Source organism: Megachile rotundata, chromosome 2, assembly GCF_050947335.1.
Source record: "Megachile rotundata isolate GNS110a chromosome 2, iyMegRotu1, whole genome shotgun sequence".
Classification (NCBI taxonomy): domain Eukaryota; kingdom Metazoa; phylum Arthropoda; class Insecta; order Hymenoptera; family Megachilidae; genus Megachile; species Megachile rotundata.
The window spans coordinates 9,031,316-9,053,993 of NC_134984.1; the positions used below are offsets into that span (position 1 = coordinate 9,031,316).

General features: G+C 30.9%; 1 protein-coding gene across 4 annotated transcripts in view; it reads right to left on the reverse strand.

Moving 5' to 3' along the window:
- LOC100881580 (uncharacterized) overlaps positions 1-22,678 on the reverse strand; it is a 395,763-nt gene that overhangs the window by 55,114 nt on the left and 317,971 nt on the right. For 3 of the 4 annotated variants that reach the window (XM_076542275.1, XM_076542274.1, XM_076542272.1), the window contains one exon: positions 20,014-20,094. The exons of the other annotated variant lie outside the window; for it this stretch is intronic. In XM_076542275.1, the coding sequence (XP_076398390.1) occupies positions 20,014-20,094 (81 nt within the window). The remainder of the gene's footprint in view (positions 1-20,013; positions 20,095-22,678) is intronic. 4 annotated transcript variants of the gene reach the window in all.

Here is a 22,678-nt window from a genome sequence, read left to right on the forward strand (position 1 = left end):
ATTCTGTAGTGATGAGCAATTTCCTTGTGAGGGCGCTCGATACACGAACATATATGTGGCGTGCATTTATAAATACTGAGAGGAAAGCTACTTTCTGAATTTAAACATTTGAAATCTTTAAACTTGCAAATTTCTTAAATCGTTAATTTGCATATTTCAAAGTTTTAGGTTTGAAAGTTTTTGAGATTCTACAAATTTGTTAATTCTTAAGGTTCCAGTTTCCAAATTTTCAAGTAATTCGTCTTCTAAATTCTGAAATCATCAAATTTCTAAACCACGAAGTTCATCAACTTCTGAATTCCTAAATTTCCAAGCAATTAATTCTCGAAATTCTAAAAACTTGAAGTTATTAACCTTCTAAATTCTGAAATCATCAAATTTCTAAATCATCAAGTTTTCAAACTTCCAAATTCCAAAATTTCCGAGTCTCCAACTCTCAAAATTCTCAAACCTCCAAATTGTTAATCTTCTAAATTCTCAAATCATCAAAAAATTCTTAAACTTCTAAGTACCTAAATATCTAAATTCCTAATTCTATAAATTAAAAAATATTGAAGTATTCAAATTACTAAGTAAACAAATTTCCAAGATTTCAAATCTCCAAATATCCTATATGCCTAAGTTCCAGATACTCAAATTGTCAAATTTTTAATTTCCCAAATTTTCAAATTCCCAATCTCCCATATTTCTAAATTACCGAATTATCAAATTTCTTATTAAATCATCAAACGACTCTATAGTAAACAATCAACCATTGTATAGCTTTTAAAATTCTAAAGGTAAATACCAAAATGCAAGTTAATTAACTTAACTTAAAAAAATAAATCAAATTAACTGAAAAAAATAATTATTTCATTTATTTAACGAAAAATCAGCAATTTTACACATAGAACATTGATCAAACTTCTAAACAAAGGTTTTCACTAAACTTAAAATTTAAATCGATACGATACAAACGTTATTTCATGGCACCTTCAAGCACGATATCGAGGCAAATTTTTTATAAATTCGAAAGCATTCTGACGTACTTGAACTGGAGTATCGCATTTTATTCTGATAAAATCTCTTCGCTTCGTGAAAACTCCTTTTCACATGTGCCTGGTATAAGCAGATAACTGAGTGCCAACGCTTTTAGCTTTGAAAATTGATGCATTTTTTCTACTCCATCTGATAGTACTTTTTGCAATTTAATAGCAGCTTCTTTAAACACTTTCACAAAAAAATTGTAGGTACAAGCTGTCTCGTTTAAATTGAATATATAAGTTATTTTCATTGCTATTAAGAGCGGAGGAAGATGGTAGCTGATGTGATTTGGAGAGATACATTTAGGGGAGGGGTCCTTAGACGATTATTTTTTCTTTTTAAATAATATATTTTTACGGGCTCCATCTTTTAATTAAATATTTCTGAATTAGAAAACGGACGTTTAGATATTTGTTTACCTGAATTTAGAAAGTGGGAAATTATGAAGTTTAAAATATAGCAACTTAGAGATTTGGAGATTTGGGGATTTGGAGATTTGGAGATTTGGAGATTTGGAGATTAGAAGATTTGGAGATTTGCGGATTTGGGGATTTGGAGATTTGGAGATTTGGAGATTTGGAGATTTGCGGATTTGGGGATTTGGAGATTTGGAGATTTGGAGATTTGGAGATTTGGAGATTTGGAGATTTGGAGATTTGGAGATTTGGAGATTTGGAGATTTGGAGATTTGGAGATTTGGAGATTTGGAGATTTGGAAATTAGGAGATTTGGAGATTTAGAAATTAGGAGATTTGGAGATTTGAAGATTTGAACATTTGGAGATTTGAAGATTTGGAGACTTGGAGATTTGAAGATTTGGAGATTTGGAGATTAGAAGATTTGGAGATTTGCGGATTTGGGGATTTGGAGATTTGGAGATTTGGAGATTTGGAGATTTGCGGATTTGGGGATTTGGAGATTTGGAGATTTGGAGATTTGGAGATTTGGAGATTTGGAGATTTGGAGATTTGGAGATTTGGAGATTTGGAAATTTGGAGATTTGGAGATTTGGAAATTAGGAGATTTGGAGATTTAGAAATTAGGAGATTTGGAGATTTGAAGATTTGAACATTTGGAGATTTGAAGATTTGGAGACTTGGAGATTTGAAGATTTGGAGATTTGGAGATTTGGAAATTCAGAAATTTAAAAATTCTGAAATTGTAAAATTTAAAAATTTGAAATTCTGAAATTCTGAAATTCTGAAATTCTGAAATTCTGAAATTCTGAAATTTTGAAATTCTGAAATTCTGAAATTCCGAAATTATGAAATTTATTAATTTAATGATTGTGAAATTTTACAATTCAGTAATTTAGAACATCTAATATTCTGAAACTTCAAACTCGTAATATTTAAAAATTCTGATATTCTACAATTTTTAAATTTAAAAGTTGTCATTATTATACCTAGAAAATCACTTAACAATGCCTGCATGCGTAATTTAAAAATCCGCATTCTTTCGCAAGTATCTCAAGCCACATATCGCTCGAAAAAATCGCGTGGATCTTGAAATTTATCTGCAACAACCTTCATAAACAGCATTTTAATTCTATATATTACAGTCAGAAATTTATGATCAAGTTGATACAAGTGCCACTGGAAACGTTGTTTAAACGTCGATATCGCATTTCAGCATCGCGTTTTCCGCTCGCTCGATTCGCTTTGTTCGCGGAAAATGCAGCAACGCGTGTTTTCCCACGTGTTATTAATTCGGTTGATGCGTCAGTCCAGCCGGCGAAACCGAAACTTCACCGTTCGGATCTCGCTGGAAATTGCGGAAAGTTACATGGAACGGAAGTCGGTCGAAAGTTGCGGGCAAACTGGAAGTTACAAGCTCGATTAATTTTATTTCTTTTCTGGCAGGATTCGTACGAGCCAGTTTCTCACCGTTAAGATTTTTATTAAAACCGACCGCGATATATTGGACGGCCTTGTCAATGGTTTGCCGATTCGTTTTCCTCGCCTTTCGAAATTTTGCTTCTCCGAGAGATTATTGGTTATCGAGATTGAACTGCTTTTATGGCTCGGACGTGACCGATCCTATATTTTTCGATGGTTCCAGTTTTATGCCTTCATTACACTCTTTCTCGGTAGAAATTTCTTCAAATTCTTTTACGGTAAAGGCAGATGTTTATTACAGATAAAATTTTTGAAGTGTTCGTAAAACAGATGTGTGCACTTCTCGAATAATACGGTTCTTAGTGTAACTGCTGATATGGAACGGCAGATGACATAAACCGCGAGAAGTAAGCTGAATACTATTATCCAACAACATATTCAGCAAAACACATAAGGTGAAATGGGGTAAGTGCAGCCTGGTTTTTGTAAAGTTGGTATTTAAACCTAAGTATTTTCAGTCTGCTATGTAAATATTTAACGCTGTCGATATCGAACGCTTTGCACAATTACTACTATTTAATTAATATTAACTAGAACCTTAATTTTCCTTGTACATTTTGATTTTGATAGGAAATTGTTTAAAACGTCAACTACTCTGCACTTTCCCCGAAAATGGGGTAAGAGCGTAACTTGAAGTTAAATACTTTGAGACTTTATTTCATGTGCAATGAGACAAGAGCGTAATTATTAACAAATCTACATTACAATGCTTTTTACTGCATTATGCAAGTACTCTATACTGCAAACAAGTACTCTCAGCTGAAATATAAATGGGGATATAGTGAAACAAAACAAGGAAACAAACATACTAAATGGAGAAATTTCGCTTATATTGTAATAAAAATTGTCTGTATATGCACTTGCCCCGTTTACGAACTTACTCCACTTCACCTTAAGAATATGTTGAACTGGAAATAGTTGATATTTATATATACATGAGTCGTTTATTTTACAAAGAAATGAAGATGATGATAACAATAGATGATATTTAATTATCTGTAAGTAATCTATAGCCAGAATAGTTCAAATTCAAGCTTAAAATTGATATAATACAAGAGCTACTTTATAGTAGTTTCATGTCATCAAATTATTTTTAGATGTTCTGAAATCATTTTTGTTATAAGTGACAATTAGCTATTTTTTATTTACAATGTTATTGTTGGTATTTATTTATAAATGAGTCGTTTATTTTACAAAGAAATGAAGGTAATGATAATAATAGATTATATTTAATATGAGATTACCTGTAAGTAATCTATAGCCAGAACAGTTCAAATTCAAGCTTAAAATTGATATAATACAAGAGCTACTTTATAGTAGTTTCATGTCATCAAATTATTTTTAGATGTTCTGAAATCATTTTTGTTATAAATGTCAATTAATTAGTTTTTAATTCAAAATATTACTAAACGTTTATGTAATCATTTTTGTCGAACCTTCAAATTGATAAGCAATATTTTACGATACAAAACGCAGACTTTACATAATATTCTACAATTTAACACGCCGTAAGATTTTTTAAAAATTAGCCATGTGTTATAAAAGACATTAATGGACAAATCACGTAGTAATTTCCCTTAAAATTTTCATTTGTACTTCATACAAACCCCTTGCTTCATATGTTTGTCAGACATCAACTAATCACAATATTAAAACAGAGAAAAAGTTGAAATGTTACGTCAATTTTGTATTCAAAACCTTGACACCAAATTATAACTGAATTTAACTCCAAATTGTATTAAACATTCACAAGCCACAATTGAAGCATGAGAGCTCGTATGAAAAATAGTAAGGCTTTGTCTTTCTACTTCGAAGACACTGTTTTCTGTTAACAATTTTATATTAAAAATACTATCAAACGTCCTCTTTATTATACTTTAAGCTGATACGTTGGTGCCATTTTACGGTACATCTTTGTCGTCGAATCTGTCCTTTTATTCTCGAAATCGGTCATTTCATATGCAATAACCCTCCTGAAAGCGTAATCTGGCTGCTATCAAGAAAAATCCTGCAATCAAGAACAGTATGCTCGTTCAGAAAACTTTTGATGCCGGAAGCTCAACTTTCTGGGACGATCTTCGCAAATCTCTTCGCGAGGATCCTTCGTCTCGAATTCCGACGGTCCTTGGATTCGGTCAGATTAAATTCCTCCCTCCTCTCAATTTATCCTGGAAATTTTGAAACGCTTCACGGTTTTAGCGGCAGAAACAGCGGCACGTTCAATTCCTAGCTCGATACGTATCCCTTTTATCGTTCAGGGTAGATATAGGGGCGGTTTCTCGTCTAGGGTGAAATTATTATCTTCGCGCAGTAAATTCTTGCTGGAGCAAAGCACAGTCGACAAAATTTGACCGGCTATAGAATACTTTAGCCAGCCCTGCTCCTTCCGAACAATTCTGGGAACAAATTACCTAAGCTGACTTTCATTTAGTTGCTGAATTTCCTTGGCAGAACAGTGCCCCGCCTTTACGAGGCCGATGAAAGATAAGGTTAACGATGTCAAAGACGTCCGGCATCGACGAATGGCTCGTTCACGAGAAATCTATTCGTATAGAGAGTGCACGTTGTAGAACGTGGTCGAACGATTAACACTACATTTACGGACGTTTTATTACCACTTACTTCTAAGTTGAAAGTAAAAAAACAAAATGAATGCGGTTTATACAATGATTACTTGCTTTACACGCTGCAACGCCCTCTAAGCCCTCATGTGTCGCTTTCTGACACATTTATTTCACAATTCTACCCGGTCAAAATGCAAATGTTGAAGGGTTGACAGTTTTCTTAGGGGTTTCAAGTAATTTTAGGGAGAGACGATTCTATGGAAAAATGTCGTATCTTGCACTGTTTGGCCTGTGAATTTGTATACGTGGGTCAGACCGTGGGAAGGGGGTTTTATAATAATAGTGATTTTGATAAAATTTAATTTAATTTTAACAAAATCAAAAAGCTGCTAACAAAAGCTTCTTAATAATATGTGTAAGGGGAGAAATTTGAAAGTCGTTATTTCAAACGTGTTAAGATAGTAATTAAGATAACTGTAATATTTTGTAGTTTTTAGTTTTAATTTATCCCAAAGGGTACAATTTATGATCTCAGGTAAGATAACAAGAATCTTCATAAATTAATAAGAAATAAGGTTAATGCAAATTCTGTGTTATAAGCGTTCTTAACCCTCTGCACTCGAAGGTATATTTGCTTTTGCCAGATATCGACCTTCAAACTTTTTAGTTAAAATGATTACTGAATTCTTTTAAAATTACTATTATTCTATTATTAATTGCTACTATTGTCTGTTACACTATATTTATACAGCTGTGTGTAATATTATAGATTCAGTAACAAGATATTTATTTCAAATTCTTGTATTAAACTAAATGGTGAATGTGAACAAATTCTTTGCACATCCCTTCCCATAATTCAATTTTTATTAATTATTGTTTGCTTGTATTAATAACTAGTTAAGTAATCACAAATACAAGCCTTGACCACGTCGGATTTTTATTAAATGAGTCATTTGAATTAAAATTAAGGGATGCAAAATTGATGTAGCAATTGTGTTGTCATAGTTCAAGAATTTATGTTCCATTATTTCAAAAATCTAAAACATCCCTATTATTAAGAAAATTATATAACATTAATTACAACTTCAACGAAAATACTCCTTCGTTTGCATGTAATTATGAAATCAGATTAAAAATATTGAATCTTAGAGAATTATACAATAATATTTTTGCGTGGTATAAGTATACAAGTGAATGCAGAATTAATTTAGGTATAAAAACACTTTTAGTTTGTCCTTGTTACTGATCCATCGATTTTTAGAAGCGTTTTTGCCTATAGTTACATTAGGATAAAAGTTTTGTGTATAGTTCGTGTTGGATTGCGATTTAATTAAATTTGCATTCGCATCGAGGAGATGTTGCAGCAAAGTTGTTTTTAAATTAAAACCCTTTCTCGCCTTTTCAAATTGAATTAAAGGACTTAATGGATTCACCATCCGATTACTGTAATTCATTCTTCTTTCTATTTCCAACACTGCGGCGAACAGAATGATTATCGAAGAAAACAGAAACCAGAATCGTAGTAACTGCTGGCATATAGAGCCTGCAATTAATTTGTAAATGGTTTTGACGAATTAATGCACCTTCAATTTTAACGAATTATTCTAGTGATTCTATTTCTTTTTATTAATTATATCATAATTAAAAAATATGTTAAATAAATAATACATTCGTATTAACTATCATATTTATTTCGTATATTTCAATACTGTGTAAGACTTCATTCAAGAACGTTCATTTTGCACTTTAACGAATTTCTTTTAAATATATTTTGAGTTTTCATTATTTCTTCACTTTTGACTTCCACTATCCTGTGTTTACATTTCTCTTCGGTTATTTTATAAATTTTTATGTACTTTCGTGTATAAGAAATCGTATCTCAAATATCAATTTACTTCTGAAAGCCATTTTCTCCTCAAGCAAAATTCACATATGTTATTCGATTGGCAATCAATTTCATGATTTTTTTATATACTTTATTTCAAAATCGACCCAACTTTATTCCAAAAGGATTGAAAACAAATTGTCAAATATCGTATAAGATTATTAAGTCAAATGCAAATAATGTAATTGAAAGTTGTTCTATATTAAATTTTAATAAAAAGATATATAGAGAGAACAATAAAAAACATTTAGATAGTATGTAAGTGAAAAGAAGGTTTAACTAAAACATTTTAATATTTAATTAAATACTTTAATACTTGAGGACTTTCATATTAATATTTTAATTTAATTTAGCTTAATTCAATAGGGCACCCTTACGAGCACCATTTATTTTCTAAAATATCATCTGCTTGTAATGTTATATATAGAAATATAACATTAAGTTTGGGAATGTAAAGTATATCTTTATTTTTAGTAACGTTTAAACCTTGAAGCTGCTAATTTTGTATTCAGAAATGTGGATGGTACTTAAATCAAACCACAGTTTAACCAAAATCGAAAGGTAGCTGAATAATTTTCGATTTTAGTCACCTAATAATATTTGATTAAGTTCTATTTATAATTCGTAATTTATTTTCTGTCAAAACAGTGACTATCTTGAAAAAGGAGTTTGCAAGAGAATTTAACCGAGAATTTATTTACACTAAGCTGGTTATTGCAAAGACAACAGTGATCCCATTAACCCAGGAGACCATCAGACTATTCTATGCAAAATTATCTCAACCGTTACATTTATTCGGTAAATTTCAGCAAAATTTATGATGTTAACTCATGAACTCACAGCTGCGGCACATCAGCCGTTCTACATGTCGACGCGAAAATTGCAATTAATGAAACATTACATTTAACATTAATGTAAATATCTTAGAAAAGCTTCTACCATGAATTATGTCAATATTTATATTTCCTTTCGAAATTGATTACGGAATATTTCGTTAATATAACATATTTAAAATTCTACTGTAATAATCTCTACTGTACTGTAGATATAACAATAATATCTGCAATAATGATCGCGTATCACTCTGTATTTTAACATTGCGTTTATGATCGGAATTTTCACAAACTTTAACATTGCAATATTTTCGTCCCAATTCTTTTATTTTTCTTATAATTTTACAAAGTTTGATCACTCAGGATTTTTATTAAATAACGTAGGGTAGTAAAGGTAAGGTACTTGTATGATAAACGATTTGCGATAACAATGTATGAGAGTAAATTTGCGGTTCTATATATATAAAATCATTTGTTGTATGGCGTTTCATTTACTTCGTAACGGATAATGAAAAGAGTTGAGAATCTGTTATAAGACACAGAGTTGTGCACATCGTAGAATATATTATTTCTGTTAAAATATAATTAGTAGTAATTTATAATAAAGTTTATAATATTTCACATTTAAAAGTGAAAAATTCCTATAATTTCCTATAATAAATTATCCGAATAAAAACAAAAAGTTAAGGTATGTAAAGTTAATTTCAAAATTGTTTGACGAACCCTTAGGTGTCCACGAATTACAGTTTCAAAAATTCATAGTTAATTCATAGAGATCCCAGATACACGACTACTAATCCACATAGTAATTTTCATCGAATTCCAATAAAATTTTGCAACATTAAATTGTAATGCAATATTGTCAACTGAATACGTAACAACTCAGAACCCTAAAAAGGAACAGAATGTTAAAATAAGCATACTATAGGAGATTCGAAACGAAAAATACGCTTCGCTTGTAATACAGCAGCTTTGAGGAAAAGTGCTTGGACTTATCCGACTTGTTGGACTTAATACGATCCATTGAAGAACGAATGAAAATTCCGCGGCAAAGAGGGTGACTTTTCTTCGACCTGGTTCACAATCAGTCCCTTTCCATCACTTTCAGAATACCCGCCAGGGTATTATTCAAATTAGGTTGAACCGACTGTCGTCGTTCGCAGCGGGGATCGTTTGTAATAGTGATATAGGCCGGAATTCCGAATGTCAGATATGAAGCAATGAGTTCCAGCCATATTCTGGCCAGAACAGTGTTAGTACAGTTGAGAACAAATTTGGCTTTCGCAGAGAAAATGAGGCACTTACGACACTCTTTGATTTTCAGAAATTTTTGAGGATTTGAACATTTGATAGGTTAAGAATTTGGAGACATATCAATCTGAGAGTCCAAGAATACAAGAATCCAGGGATTGTTTAAAAAATAGTTACCAAAATGCGAAAAGAAGAAATGTAAAAATGTCACAAGAGAAGTTAATTCATTTAAGGTCATTTTTAATAGAAACAAATATTTAAAAGAAAGTAAATAATTATTTCTTATATTTATATTTGCCAAACAGTTTTTTCTAATTGTAAAGTAATATGGAAATGTCATAAACAGAAAAGTAATATGTGCATTATTAAATAAGTACAAACATTAATCAAAACTTTCTGACGTACTATAATGATGTTTATATTATTTAAAATTGCTACCGGCTATTTTCACTAAAGCTCTGTTATATAAATAATGTCGATTAACATTACGTTCTAAAATTTGTATATGTTTTTAATCAACAGTCATTCACAACGATACAGTTAATAATTTATAAAGAAATACAAAATGTATGTTATTGTATAATAATAATTTTGAAATATTAAGAATTATGACTTCTATGTTTTAAAAGTTGTTACTAAATTGAATGTAAAACATTGCTGCATATACTATGTTATCACTGATTTAATTAAGCTTTTTTAAAGTAAAGTGCAAATTGTTCAAATGTGGAAACGTGAAGAACACGTGCTCTATTCGATGAAACATTTAGCATTCTAGAGCAACCACTAATGCAATACGTTTCAGTGGATAGTGATACCGAAAATGTGGTTATCAAGGTGTCAGGATGTCACGTATCTGACAGCAATCAAGGAACAAACAGTAATTAACTATACCAGTGTCTCTGGTTGATTCACGAGCTATTGAGGTATTCATGGCAAGCAGTGATGAATAATGCTCTATTGATTCGTTATCTGTCCATACTGCACAACTCGGATGTTCAATGAATCTATTACTGCATTAAACACCCTATTATGCTCTATCAATTTTCCACAAATTTAACCAAAAGTAGTGAATGACCGTTTTCTTTGCAAGTTAGGAATATATTTTTAACTCTTGTAGCTTGGTAATTTAGAAATTCGGAGATTTGGGGATTTGGGGAAAGGGAGAGACAGCATTAGGAAATTCTGAACTTCAGCAACTTGGAAATTTGAACATTTAGTATATGAGAACTTGGGAATTTTTGAATTTGATATATGAGAATTTGGGAATTTAGAGATTTGGTATACGGAAACTTGGGAATTTAGAAATTTGGTGCATGAAAAATTGGGAATTTACAAATTTGGAATATAAGAACTTGAGAATTTAGAGATTTGGAATATGAGAAATTGGGAATTTACAAATTTGGTATATGAGAACTTAGCAATTTAGAGATTTGGAATATGAGAAATTGGAAATTTACAAATTTGGTATATGAAAACTTGGAAATTTAGAGATTTGGAATATGAGAAATTGGAAATTTACAAATTTGGTATATGAAAACTTGGAAATTTACAAGTTTGATATATGAGAAATTGAGAATTTACAAATTTGGAATATGAGAAATTAGAAATTTACAAATTTGGTATATGAAAACTTGGAAATTTACAAATTTGATATATGAGAAATTGAGAATTTACAAATTTGGAATATGAGAAATTGGAAATTTACAAATTTGGTATATGAGAACTTGAGAATTTAGAGATTTGGAATATGAGAAATTGGGAATATACAAATTTGGTATATAAGAATTTAGCAATTTAAAGATTTGGAATATGAAAAATTGGAAATTTACAAATTTGGTATATAAAAACTTGGAAATTTAGAGATTTGGAATATGAGAAATTGGGAATTTACAAATTTGGTATATGAAAACTTGGAAATTTAGAGATTTGAATATGAGAAATTGGAAATTTACAAATTCGGTATATGAAAACTTGGAAATTTACAAATTTGGTATATGAAAACTTGGAAATTTACAAATTTGATATACGAGAATTTGAGAATTTAGAGATTTGGTATATGAGAAATTCGAAATTTACAAGTTTGGTATATAAGAACTTGAGAATTTAGAGATGTGGAATATGAGAAGTTGGGAATTTACAAATTTGCTATATGAGAACTTGGGAATTTAGAGATTTGGAATATAAGAAATTGGGAATTTAGAAATTTGGTATATGAGAACTTGGAAATTTACGAATTTAATATATGAGAAATTGGGAATTTACAAATTTGGGAAATGAAAACTTGGAAATTTACAAATTTGATATATGAGAAACTGGAAATTTACAAATTTGGAATGACCGCAAATCTATTTTACTTTACTGTGTCATATATTCACACGGTGAAGATAAAGTGTAAGCATTTTATTATTAAAAGTATTTTAATAATATTTTATTGTTAAATAATTCCTTTGAACTCTCTACGAATTTACAGGAATTTTCAATTTCACTATAAAGATTTTCACATCAGAGAGTCGAAACATTTTAATGTCTAAATTAATTAAATGAAATATCAAAACCAAATAATTAATCGACTTATATTAAACACATATATTTCTTACAATTTTTAAGTGTTAATATGAGATTAGAGGCTTGAATTATTATTCTTCCACTTTTATCTCTTGAATGTTACAGACAGACATTTTTTAATATTTAAAAAATTCAGAGGTCTGACTTATGGTTGACCCAAATTTGTCATCCGGGGATTAATACACGTAGGGTCGAATAATTTTTATTTTTACACTGAGAGATTTAATTGACATATTTTTTACTATTACACAGTTTCGTATTACTGTACATAATTATTGCTGATGAAATTATGTTAACCTAAAAACAATGCTATAGTGTAATATATCATCCGTCTCACTAATTAAAACTCGTCAATAAACGTTGGAAAATATGTCCAGTGTGATTTATCACTTAATCGAAGCTTATTGATATCGTAGAAGCCATATTTAACTGATATTAATACACCTAACCTAATAGCTTTCATGTACCTAACCTAACAGCTGTACGTATACTGAACGTAACAGTTAACTCTAATATCATATATCAAAACAAATTTATTATCTCAACAAATAATTAAATATACAAATTTTCAATTCTTTCTTGAAATTCTTATTAAAATATCCAATTCAACCATTTCACCATTCACGTAAACATTTGTCATCTTTTCACCCAATTCTTCGTAACATCGGATAAAATAAAAGAAGAGTCGCTTACACCTCGTGAAATGTTTAAATTTATATTCATTTTATTACATTTTCTCACCCACGTAAAATGGAAGGACGGGTGCTGAATATTCTCCGGCCGCATTATTATAGACCTTCTTCATATTTCCACCCATTTACAGTACTTATTACTCGACATTCGCCCGTATAATCTGTCATTTCCGAAACAAACCGTTTTCCATCATCCCTGTCCTCGTTGCAAGGTTCTGCAGAGGCAGAATTGCGTATTTATTCGCGAATTTCATTCAACTTTAGCAGACTTCGCTCCAATCAAATACCTCTGGAACTTAATCACAGTTCTCCGCATCTGCCTGTTCCATTATGTATGTGTATGTCCGTGCATGTGCGTAGAGAGCGTGTGTGAAACAGGCCGATTGACATCGGACTGACAAGAAATAACCATCTGCCGCCCTCCCATTTTTATGAGACTCGGGTATGAAGCAATAGCCGAAAAAATATTTGACACGCTCTTTATTTCCTGCATAAAACAACCGTTCATATTTAGGGGTTGAAAGTTATCCTTAAAGTTCAGGGAAAGACGTATTTGCCGAAATATCTCGAAAGGTATTTGTCTGAATATTTTTACAATTTTTGTGGTAATGTGCACTTTTTTGAATAATAAGTTTTTGGATAATAATATGGATAATAATATGAGAATAGTATGTGCAATTTGTGGGGTGAAGATAATATATGCAATTTTTAAGGCAATAATAATAGGGGCGATTTGTTAGATAATAACACATGCAAGCTGTGAAATAAACTTATAATATAATAATAATATATGCAACTTGCGAGGTTATATTATGTATGCAATTTTTAAGATAATAAAAATAGAGTCAATTTGTTGGATAATAACAAATGCAAGTTGTGGAATAATGCTACTTATAGAATATTAATAATATGTGCAACTTGCGAGGTTATATTATGTATGCAATTTTTAAGATAATAAAAATAGAGTCAATTTGTTGGATAATAACAAATGCAAGTTGTGGAATAATGCTACTTATAGAATAGTAATAATATATGCAACTTGTGAGGTTATATTATGTATGTAATTTTTAAGATAATAATAATATAGTCAATTTGTTGGATAATAACATATGCAATTTGTGGAATAATGCCATTTATGAAATAGTAATAATATATGCAACTTGTGAGGTTATATTATGTATGTAATTTTTAAGATAATAATAATATAGTCAATTTGTTGGATAATAACAAATGCAAGTTGTGGAATAATGCTACTTATAGAATAGTATTAATATATGTAACTTGTGAGGTTATGTTATGTATACAATTTTAAAGATAATAATAATATAGTCAATTTGTTGGATAATAACATATGCAATTTGTGGAATAATGCCACTTATGAAATATTAATAATATATGCAACTTGTGTAGTTATAATATGTATGCAATTTTTAACATAACTATAATAATAGAGTCAACTTATTGCATAATAACATATGCAAGTTGTGGAATAATGCCACTTATGAAATAATAATACTATATGCAATTTTTAGGATAATAATAATATAAGCAAATTTTGTGAGACAACAAAATACATAAAATAGAATTTTTAATTTGTCCTGTAACTGTTATCTAAGCTTCTAAAGATTGTTATATAAAATAATATATTGTTTGTCTTCATACTAGATATGGAATTTGAGGTTATGATTAAAATAATTTACTTTTATAACAGTTAATATAATTATATTTAAAAAATAGACTATGAACAGCACAAAAATATATCAGTATAAAAAAATAAATATATGTCCACAGAGTTATAACTTTAATAAAGTATTTAATATATGTTAATAAAACACCTTCCTCATTCTTATGTATGAAATATGTTAATAAACTTAGTAAAAGGACACCCTACATACTTTTCAATATATTACATTTTATTCGACAAGTCATCCCTAAAATATTTGCTCCCTTTTTATAATAACTTGTCAGAGTCTAATAATGTCTACGTAACTGGGAAGAAGTTTATACGCAAGTTCAAGATAGATGAGATAATACAGATTGTGGAAGTTTCTGATGAAATTCTTCCGAAACTTGTTCCAAGACGATCTACACGTACTTTTAGCAAGGCTCCTCCATTATCATCGAATATCATCCAACCCTGCTTCACTTTTCGCGTATCTTGTCAAGGAACCCTCGTTTTCTTCATCGGGGGATGTGCAAAAAGTGTTTTCAACCAGAAGAGATTGACGTTTACGCTTGCTTGCTTACCTTTCCGTCTTAGACGAGATATCTCTATTTTTCGAGGAGTCTCGTGTGGGTTCGAGTAATTTTTTCTCCGTGATCGGAATGACCGTTGCCACTTTTTCACGCGAGGATGAACGTTCATCGATCACGGAGAAGGCGTTTGCACGCTTGTCACCGCAGCATCGACACGTATTTATCGATACCTTTCTTGACAAAGAGTAATTGCCAGCTTTGCAGCATCGTGTACTCTCATCAAGGGCTTCGTCTGTCATGAATACTATGATTTGCGCGTGCGCGTGTCTCGCATAAATTCTCCGCCATGCTGCGATGCTTCAATGCCAGCCAAAAACGGATTAAGATGTTTCTGCTTGCACCATGGTTTTAGACTAAATTAATGACTTTTTCTACTTGAAGTTATGTGTACGCTTATTCGTACTAATTTTAATGGAAAATTTGTTTATTATAATTTTTAGGTTCTTTTAGAAAGATTTGTTAGACGCTGGAATGTGTTTGCAAATTTTTAAGTATAGTTAAATATATTGGAAGGGGTTTAGAGGTAATTTTCTTTTCCATTTTGCGAAAGATTATGATGATCTTGAATATTTTTAATAGCAGGATAGATTTTCCTGTTTTATAGGATGTGATAGTAAAAATGGGAATTCAATAATACAGCGATTTTGAAAGAAAGTTTGGAACATAAATATTTATCAGGAATTTTTTTTTATTATTATTTGCTGATAATAGAGTAATTATTTATTAACTTTGTATTAATTTTTTCCGAGGAATGTAACTTGATGGAAATTACATGTCGCTGAAATAAGATGTTATTGTGTGAAAATTTTAATTACTTGAAATTTGAAAATTTTTTAAATCGTACAAGGGTTTTTTAATTGGAGATTGATAAAGTAACAACAGAAATGCAATTGTTGAATTTCGTAATTTTCAAATACACAAATTTCTAAATTTCTAAATTTCAGAACTTAAAGATTTGAAAATTTGTAAAGTCGGATTTTTGAATTTTGAAATTTTCGAATTTACGAGTGTCTAAGTTTTTAAGTTCGAGAACTTAGAGATTTGAAAATTTAAAAATGTGAAAGTTAAGGAATTTGGGGATTTGAAAAGTTGGAATTTCAAGAATTTGAGAATTTGGTAATTTTGGTAATTTGAAAATTTCATAACTTGGTGACGGATAGGAAGTCGGATAAGATTTCGGATACGAAATTTGAGAATTTGGGAATTCGGAGATTTAGAAAATAGAAAATTTGGGAATTTGTGAACGTAGAAACTTGGAAATTTTGGAATTTGAGAACATGGAACTTAGGAAATTTTGTAATCCGGAAATTTGAGATTTTTAAAATTTGGGCATTTGGAAATTTGAGAATTTGAAAAATTGTAAAGTTGCAAATCTGTAAAATTGAATACTTCCATATTCCTAAACTCCTAAATTCTCACCTTCCTAAATCTTCGAATCTTCAAATTTCCATATCTTAAAATTAGTAAACTTGAAAATCTAAATAAAATTAAAATCTTCAAATCTATTAAAGAATTTTTGAATTTTAAAGTTTAAAAACGAAGAACCATATTAATCCGGAGATTAATATATTTCGAAATTATAATTAATAAGCCGATATTACACTAACTTCAATAGTTAAAATGTGACGAAGAGATAAAAAATAATTCATGCCATCATTTTGCTATTATTTTTTATAATTTTATTATTTCAATTACTTGTAGACTATTACTTGCATCATTTTACTATTACTTTTTATTATTTTGTTACTTCAATCACTTGTAGTCGTATCGAGGTTAAAGCAGATTATAGTAGTTCGTCGATAGTGATGGGGATTCAAAGTTTTCTCTTGCAAGTTTTCAAGCAATTAAAACCAGCTTAAGCTTCGAAACTCTTCGGATTTTATTCGAGCTCTAATAGTCTTAAAAGACTTCCTGAAAATCTTGGATGTCTTAATAATATCAAAACTTTTGGAATCCGAGATGTTCATGAATCTGCTTTCGTAGCAGCTGCAAATATGGCTTCCTATGCTCATATTACTGTTCGCGTCATATTTGTCGTAAAATTTACGTTAAATTATAAATTATCAATTTTCTAACAAATTAAAAGATTTTATACATACAGAGTGGCTCACCACATTTTGCCATCTAGATTTGCGTCATTATTATTACTCGTAGCAAACAATGTTTCAGATGAAGTTGAATTTTGAGAGGGGCATATGCTGGTGATATATTTTTTATGTAGGTGGACGTGTAAAGGACATATGAAGGTCATTAATGTATTTTTTTAATGGAATCATATATTTTTTATTGCATCAGCTGATACTCCTTCATATTCTTTACAAAAAAGTATTAATCTATTTATGTGAAAAAATCATTAGTTTAGGAGATATTTTAATTCTAACTTGTTAGGAAATTGTGACTTTCTGGTCAATATTATGTATTGCGCTAACTGAACAGCAAATGTTTTTCTACATGCTTTGAGAGGTCCCGTGTCACCAAACGAATTGTGAGTTTTTTTTTTGTTACGCAGTAACAGTGAAATTTTGTCTGTGTTACGTCTCTAATACGGTGAATGCGACGATACGGCGAATTATCACTTCATTATGAAGTATTCTAAAGAAGAAAAGATAGACATGTTATCAGTTTATTTTGAAGCTGGGAAAAGTGCTACAGATGCAGAAAGATTATACACTACGGGATGTTAGTAAGTCATTAATTTCTCGATTCAGAAAGTGTTCTGATGCAAATGGTCGCCGCATTGAACCTTTTCTGTAAATAGACATTAAAATTAAAATATCTCCTAAACTAATTATTTTTTCACATAAATAGATTAATACTTTTTTGTAAAGAACATGAAGCAAGTTCTTTTTTGTAAAGAACATTAGCTGATGCAATAAAAAATATATAATTCCATTTGAAAAAACATTAATAATCTTCATGTCCTTTACACGTCCACCTACAAAAAAAATATAGCACCAGCATGTGCCCCTCTCAAAACCATTCGATTTCATCTGAAACAATGTTTGCTATGAGTAACCATAATGACACAAATCTAGATGACAAAATGCGGTGAGCCACCCTGTATAAGCCGTGTTATGTTACTGCTGTATGCTTCTAATATAAAAGATTAAAAACAATTGAGTGGTATAACCCCCGCTTTTCTGCATCACAACGAGGTAGCCAAAAAATACAAATACACTTTTTACATACTTTTTCTTGTTCATATCCTCGGAATATTCCGTGTAAAAGACAACGTTCAAAAACGAGCATAGAATCACATTTTTCTTCAGGTACTTCCTGCAGCAAAGAAGATATTTAAACGTTCTACTTTCACGTAGTAAGCACTTCACACAGCGCTGCTTTATATTTTCCATAACGAAATGTGCTCGCTGTTTATGTTTGAACAGTGTAGTTTAATTCGTTCTTTCATGTCTTCCGCAGAAACAAATGGACGCGTATGCAGTTTATCTTTGAGGTAACCTCGTAGAAAGAAATCAAGGGGATTGAGGTCGGGAGAGCGTGGTAGCCATGATGTTGGATTATGTGGTACAGACCATCTGTCAGAATAAGTTTGTCGTAGGTAATTGGTTACAAGCTTGCATTGTGTGTAAATGTGTATTTTCCACGAAACGTTCTATTTATCAAAAATGTGAGATATCGTATGAAATATTGGTGTTTTAAACATTGCAGCTTAATACGTCTCATGTAGAATATTCCGAGTTGGTATGAATGAAATTTCAATTGTAAAAGAGTGTATCTATCTTTTTTTGGTGTATCGTTGCGTTCACTAAGAAAATGCAGTCATAGAGAAGTAAACATACTATTAACTTTTTCCTCAACAGTCTTTATCTCTTATCAGATTCGAGATATGACTCGTTCTATTTACGTGACGCACCTAAAGATCCTACATTAAGAATATAGAATTATCTAGCAATCTAAGATAAGAAGATTCTATATTATCCAGCAATCTGATAGCAGATCGTACATTTATCAATCATCTGAAAATTGAAAGCGTTAATATCAATCACAAGATGCGCATGCATTATAAACTACGTTTAAATCTAACAAAATAAAAAAGCAACTTCAGAATAACGAAAGAGTTCCTGTCGGGAATATTTTTGATCGAATAGTACTTCGTATCGGTATATGGCCGATTTCGGTCATACTTCACCCAGGCGCAGCGTTTAGTATGAAAAAGCTGCAAACACCGTAAACAACACGTATCTGAAACGTACACGAATTCAACGTATCTTGAGTTTCGTTTCCCTACTGCGAACATATTGGAATCCCCTCCGAGATATTAGCGTTGTAGATCGAATTTATTCCACCTATAGCTATGCAAATTTTTCTAGCTCTCGTCTCCGAGCGAGTTCGACACGGGAAACTCGTAATTTGTCGGATAGTACGCGACCAATAGCTTTCTTGCTCGTTTTTTTCCACCCCTAACCACCCTCCGTCACGAAATTTCATTCACCCTTCTTCACCCTCGCTCACGCTCTCTTCTTTGTCTTCGTTCATCGATTCAACCTTTCTCCTCACGTTCTCGGCCAATCGCTCTTCCATCACTTTCATCCCCAATTGCATCCCTCTTTTTCCTTTTTTTTCGCAGCATTCACTTGTTATACCGTTCAATCTCAATTTGAATCGGAAGCCCGGTCTCATTCTCTTCACACTTCCTCTCTCACACGTTCACGTGCTTTGCACTCCTTGCCTTTTTCGCACATTAACACAATTTACACTTGTTCTGTCTCTCGCATGTTCATTTCCTCTCTTTCTTGTAGGTACACATCCCATTTACTCTCTTTTTCGCACATGCACACCTTGCATTCCCTTTCTGACATTCACTTCGCACTCCTTGTTCTGTTTCTCTCTTTCAAACCCACACGTTTAGCACCTTCTGTTCGTTTTCTTTCTTTCTGGCGTACATTATACCACCTTGCATCCCTACTCCTCGTTCACACACTTTGCACCCGTTGTTCTTTTTCTCTCGTTTCGTATGATCGTTCGTAATTTCGTTCTCATTTCTCTCTTTCGTTCGTCTCTTTGTTCTGGAAACGATACAGATACCCTCCGTTATGCTTGAACTGCAGAAGCCGGGACAGTCGGCCACGACGAGCGAGGCTCCGGGGATTGCCGCCCGCTACGACTCTGCCAACACAACAACAACAAGGCCGCTTCACGAGTCTAATTCCTAGGCATCTAGTTCGCTAGAGACTCAAGAGAAAATGGAAATTCTCGTACGCGGTTGCTCTCAACGCTTTCACGCTTCTTTTAGAGTTTCTTTTCTTTCTACACTTTGTCGATTGCGAAACTTTACACCCTCCCGCTTTTACCGACGATGAAACGCGTAGTTTCCGCACGCGCGAAGGTAATATTTTAGAGTTTTAACACGGTGACCGTCACAGTAAAAATTGACGGTAATACAGATTATTAACAATGGTACTTGAAATTCATTTTATAATTTGTTAATGTAGAGATGTTCTTAGGTAGATCATTTTTTGTGGAATATCCGTATTTGTTGATTGAAAGTGATTTTCTACCATTTCAATTTTCTTGTTAATACTTGTTGTTAAATTATTCGTATTGGATGCAACATTTGTTTAAACATATTTAGATAATATCTGTATCTATAGTTAATTCTTTATAAGTTCTATAGTTAAATCACGTATACATAGCTTGTAAGTTATAAGATCTTGTTTTGGATAACGCGGTTGAGGACGAAAGCAACATGTTATTATTGGTGTGAACAAAAATTCTAAAGCTGTGTATAATTACATATAACTCTGATTAAGAATATCACATTTTTTACCAATCGATGTCATTTGTAATAAAATAAAGACTTTTGGAGTTTGAATAATTTTAAGAATTACTCATTTATGTAGGTTTTGGGAGTACTGTAAAATCTATCAATTTAAAAATGTAGAATATAGACTTTCAGAACTGTTAATTTATAAATTTGAAGATAAACTTATTAATTTAAAAATTTATAAATTTTCAGATAAGTTACAAATTTTAGACCGCTGAACGTATCTTCTTATGGAATAATTTTGGTTTCTGTACCTTTAAAACGTGATTCGAAATAGAACAAATATTAAAATGTTACTTTTGTCCTCACTCTTCGCTATATCATTGCTTTAACATTAAAAGCCTTCAAGAGTTCTTTTCTTTTGCTTATCCTATAAACAATTAATTTAACCGAATTTGCTGTATTAAAATTTAAGTTTTTAAAATGTATCAGAATTTAATATTAACCCTTTGTCCTATGATTCATTGATCAGACGCGTCAGTAAGAACTAACTATTCATTGCTACAATATTAAAACGAATAGAGAAAGTAGAAATGTTATTCCTACATTGTATTCAGCGATTCTTGACTATGCAAATTGTAATTCGACTTAAACTTCAAATTGAAGCGCATTAAAAATTCGAGTAAAGTGATACTTGAACTGTGAGTGCGTTATGAGTCGGACTCGTCGAAGTATGACATGGGGTTAATAAGATTAGCAGTATGTGAGTCTACGTATTCACCAAAGGAACATCTAACACTAAATACACACATAATTTAAAAATAAAATAGAAAAATAAATGAACAAACGATAGAATATTATTATGCACATTAATTCCTTGTCTCGATGAAAATCAACAGGGATTTCAGGAAAAGCATTTTGATCAATTTTTTAACGTAAAGAGGAAGACTTGTGAATGGACCACATGACCCGTTTGGTAGTTTTAGTAATAAATACTTCTTCTTTGGCAGTTGCCAACTGGCAATTAAAAATGATTGAAAAGTGGAAATAGATGAGATCAGATAAACGACTGTTTGTGTATTAAAATATTGCTTCTTGCGATTAAAATTATGAAACGTTGTAATAATATTTTCAGTGATATTTCCTGATATAGATTTTTGTAAACGAAAATCTGTTTTTTAAAAAATGGCACATACAAGTTGATTCGTTTGTGATTTTCAATCTGTTCCTAACAAAAATGTTCATGTTTACTTTTATTTCAACCATGTAAACACTGTTTTATTCATGCAATCAGTGATTGGATTAATGCAATATACAGGGTGATCTGGACCTGGTGAACCAATTGAAGGAGTGACTCTATATAAGTAAGAAAAAAATAGAAAAGCCTAATTTTATGAAATAAAACTACATATTACTTTTCGAACTCTGTACGAATGAGTATTAGTCTCTTACATTAAAAATATCAGTAGTTTAATTCTAAAAAAATTAATAGGCAAAAATTTGAAATGCAGAGGCAGCTAAATGTGTTCAAAAATTATAAAACAGAATTGAATAATATTTCACTAATTTTTGAATAGAAAGGAAAACGAAATTGTTGAAAAATAATGAATAAGTTCATTTTTATTAAAACAGAGTCGATGATTTTTAAATAAAAGTTTGCGATAAATCGAAGTGATTCTAAAAAACAACCAATAACTTTTAATTTGAACAAATTTTTATTCGGATTAAACGTTATTTGTTACTTTTAGAATAAATGCGTGTTGTCATTCTTAATTTATATTTGAAAAGCTTCGAATATATTTTTGTTTCTACAATTCAGAAATGCCTCGCTATTACTTTACAAAATTTTTACTAATAGATTATTTGAATAATGATCAATTTTGCTATGTAATATTAAGCATACAGAAATTATAATGATAGCTGCATTTTCGGCCCGTTTATACTCTGCGTGTTCATTTCAGGACATTAAATTTTAAATTCTTTTAT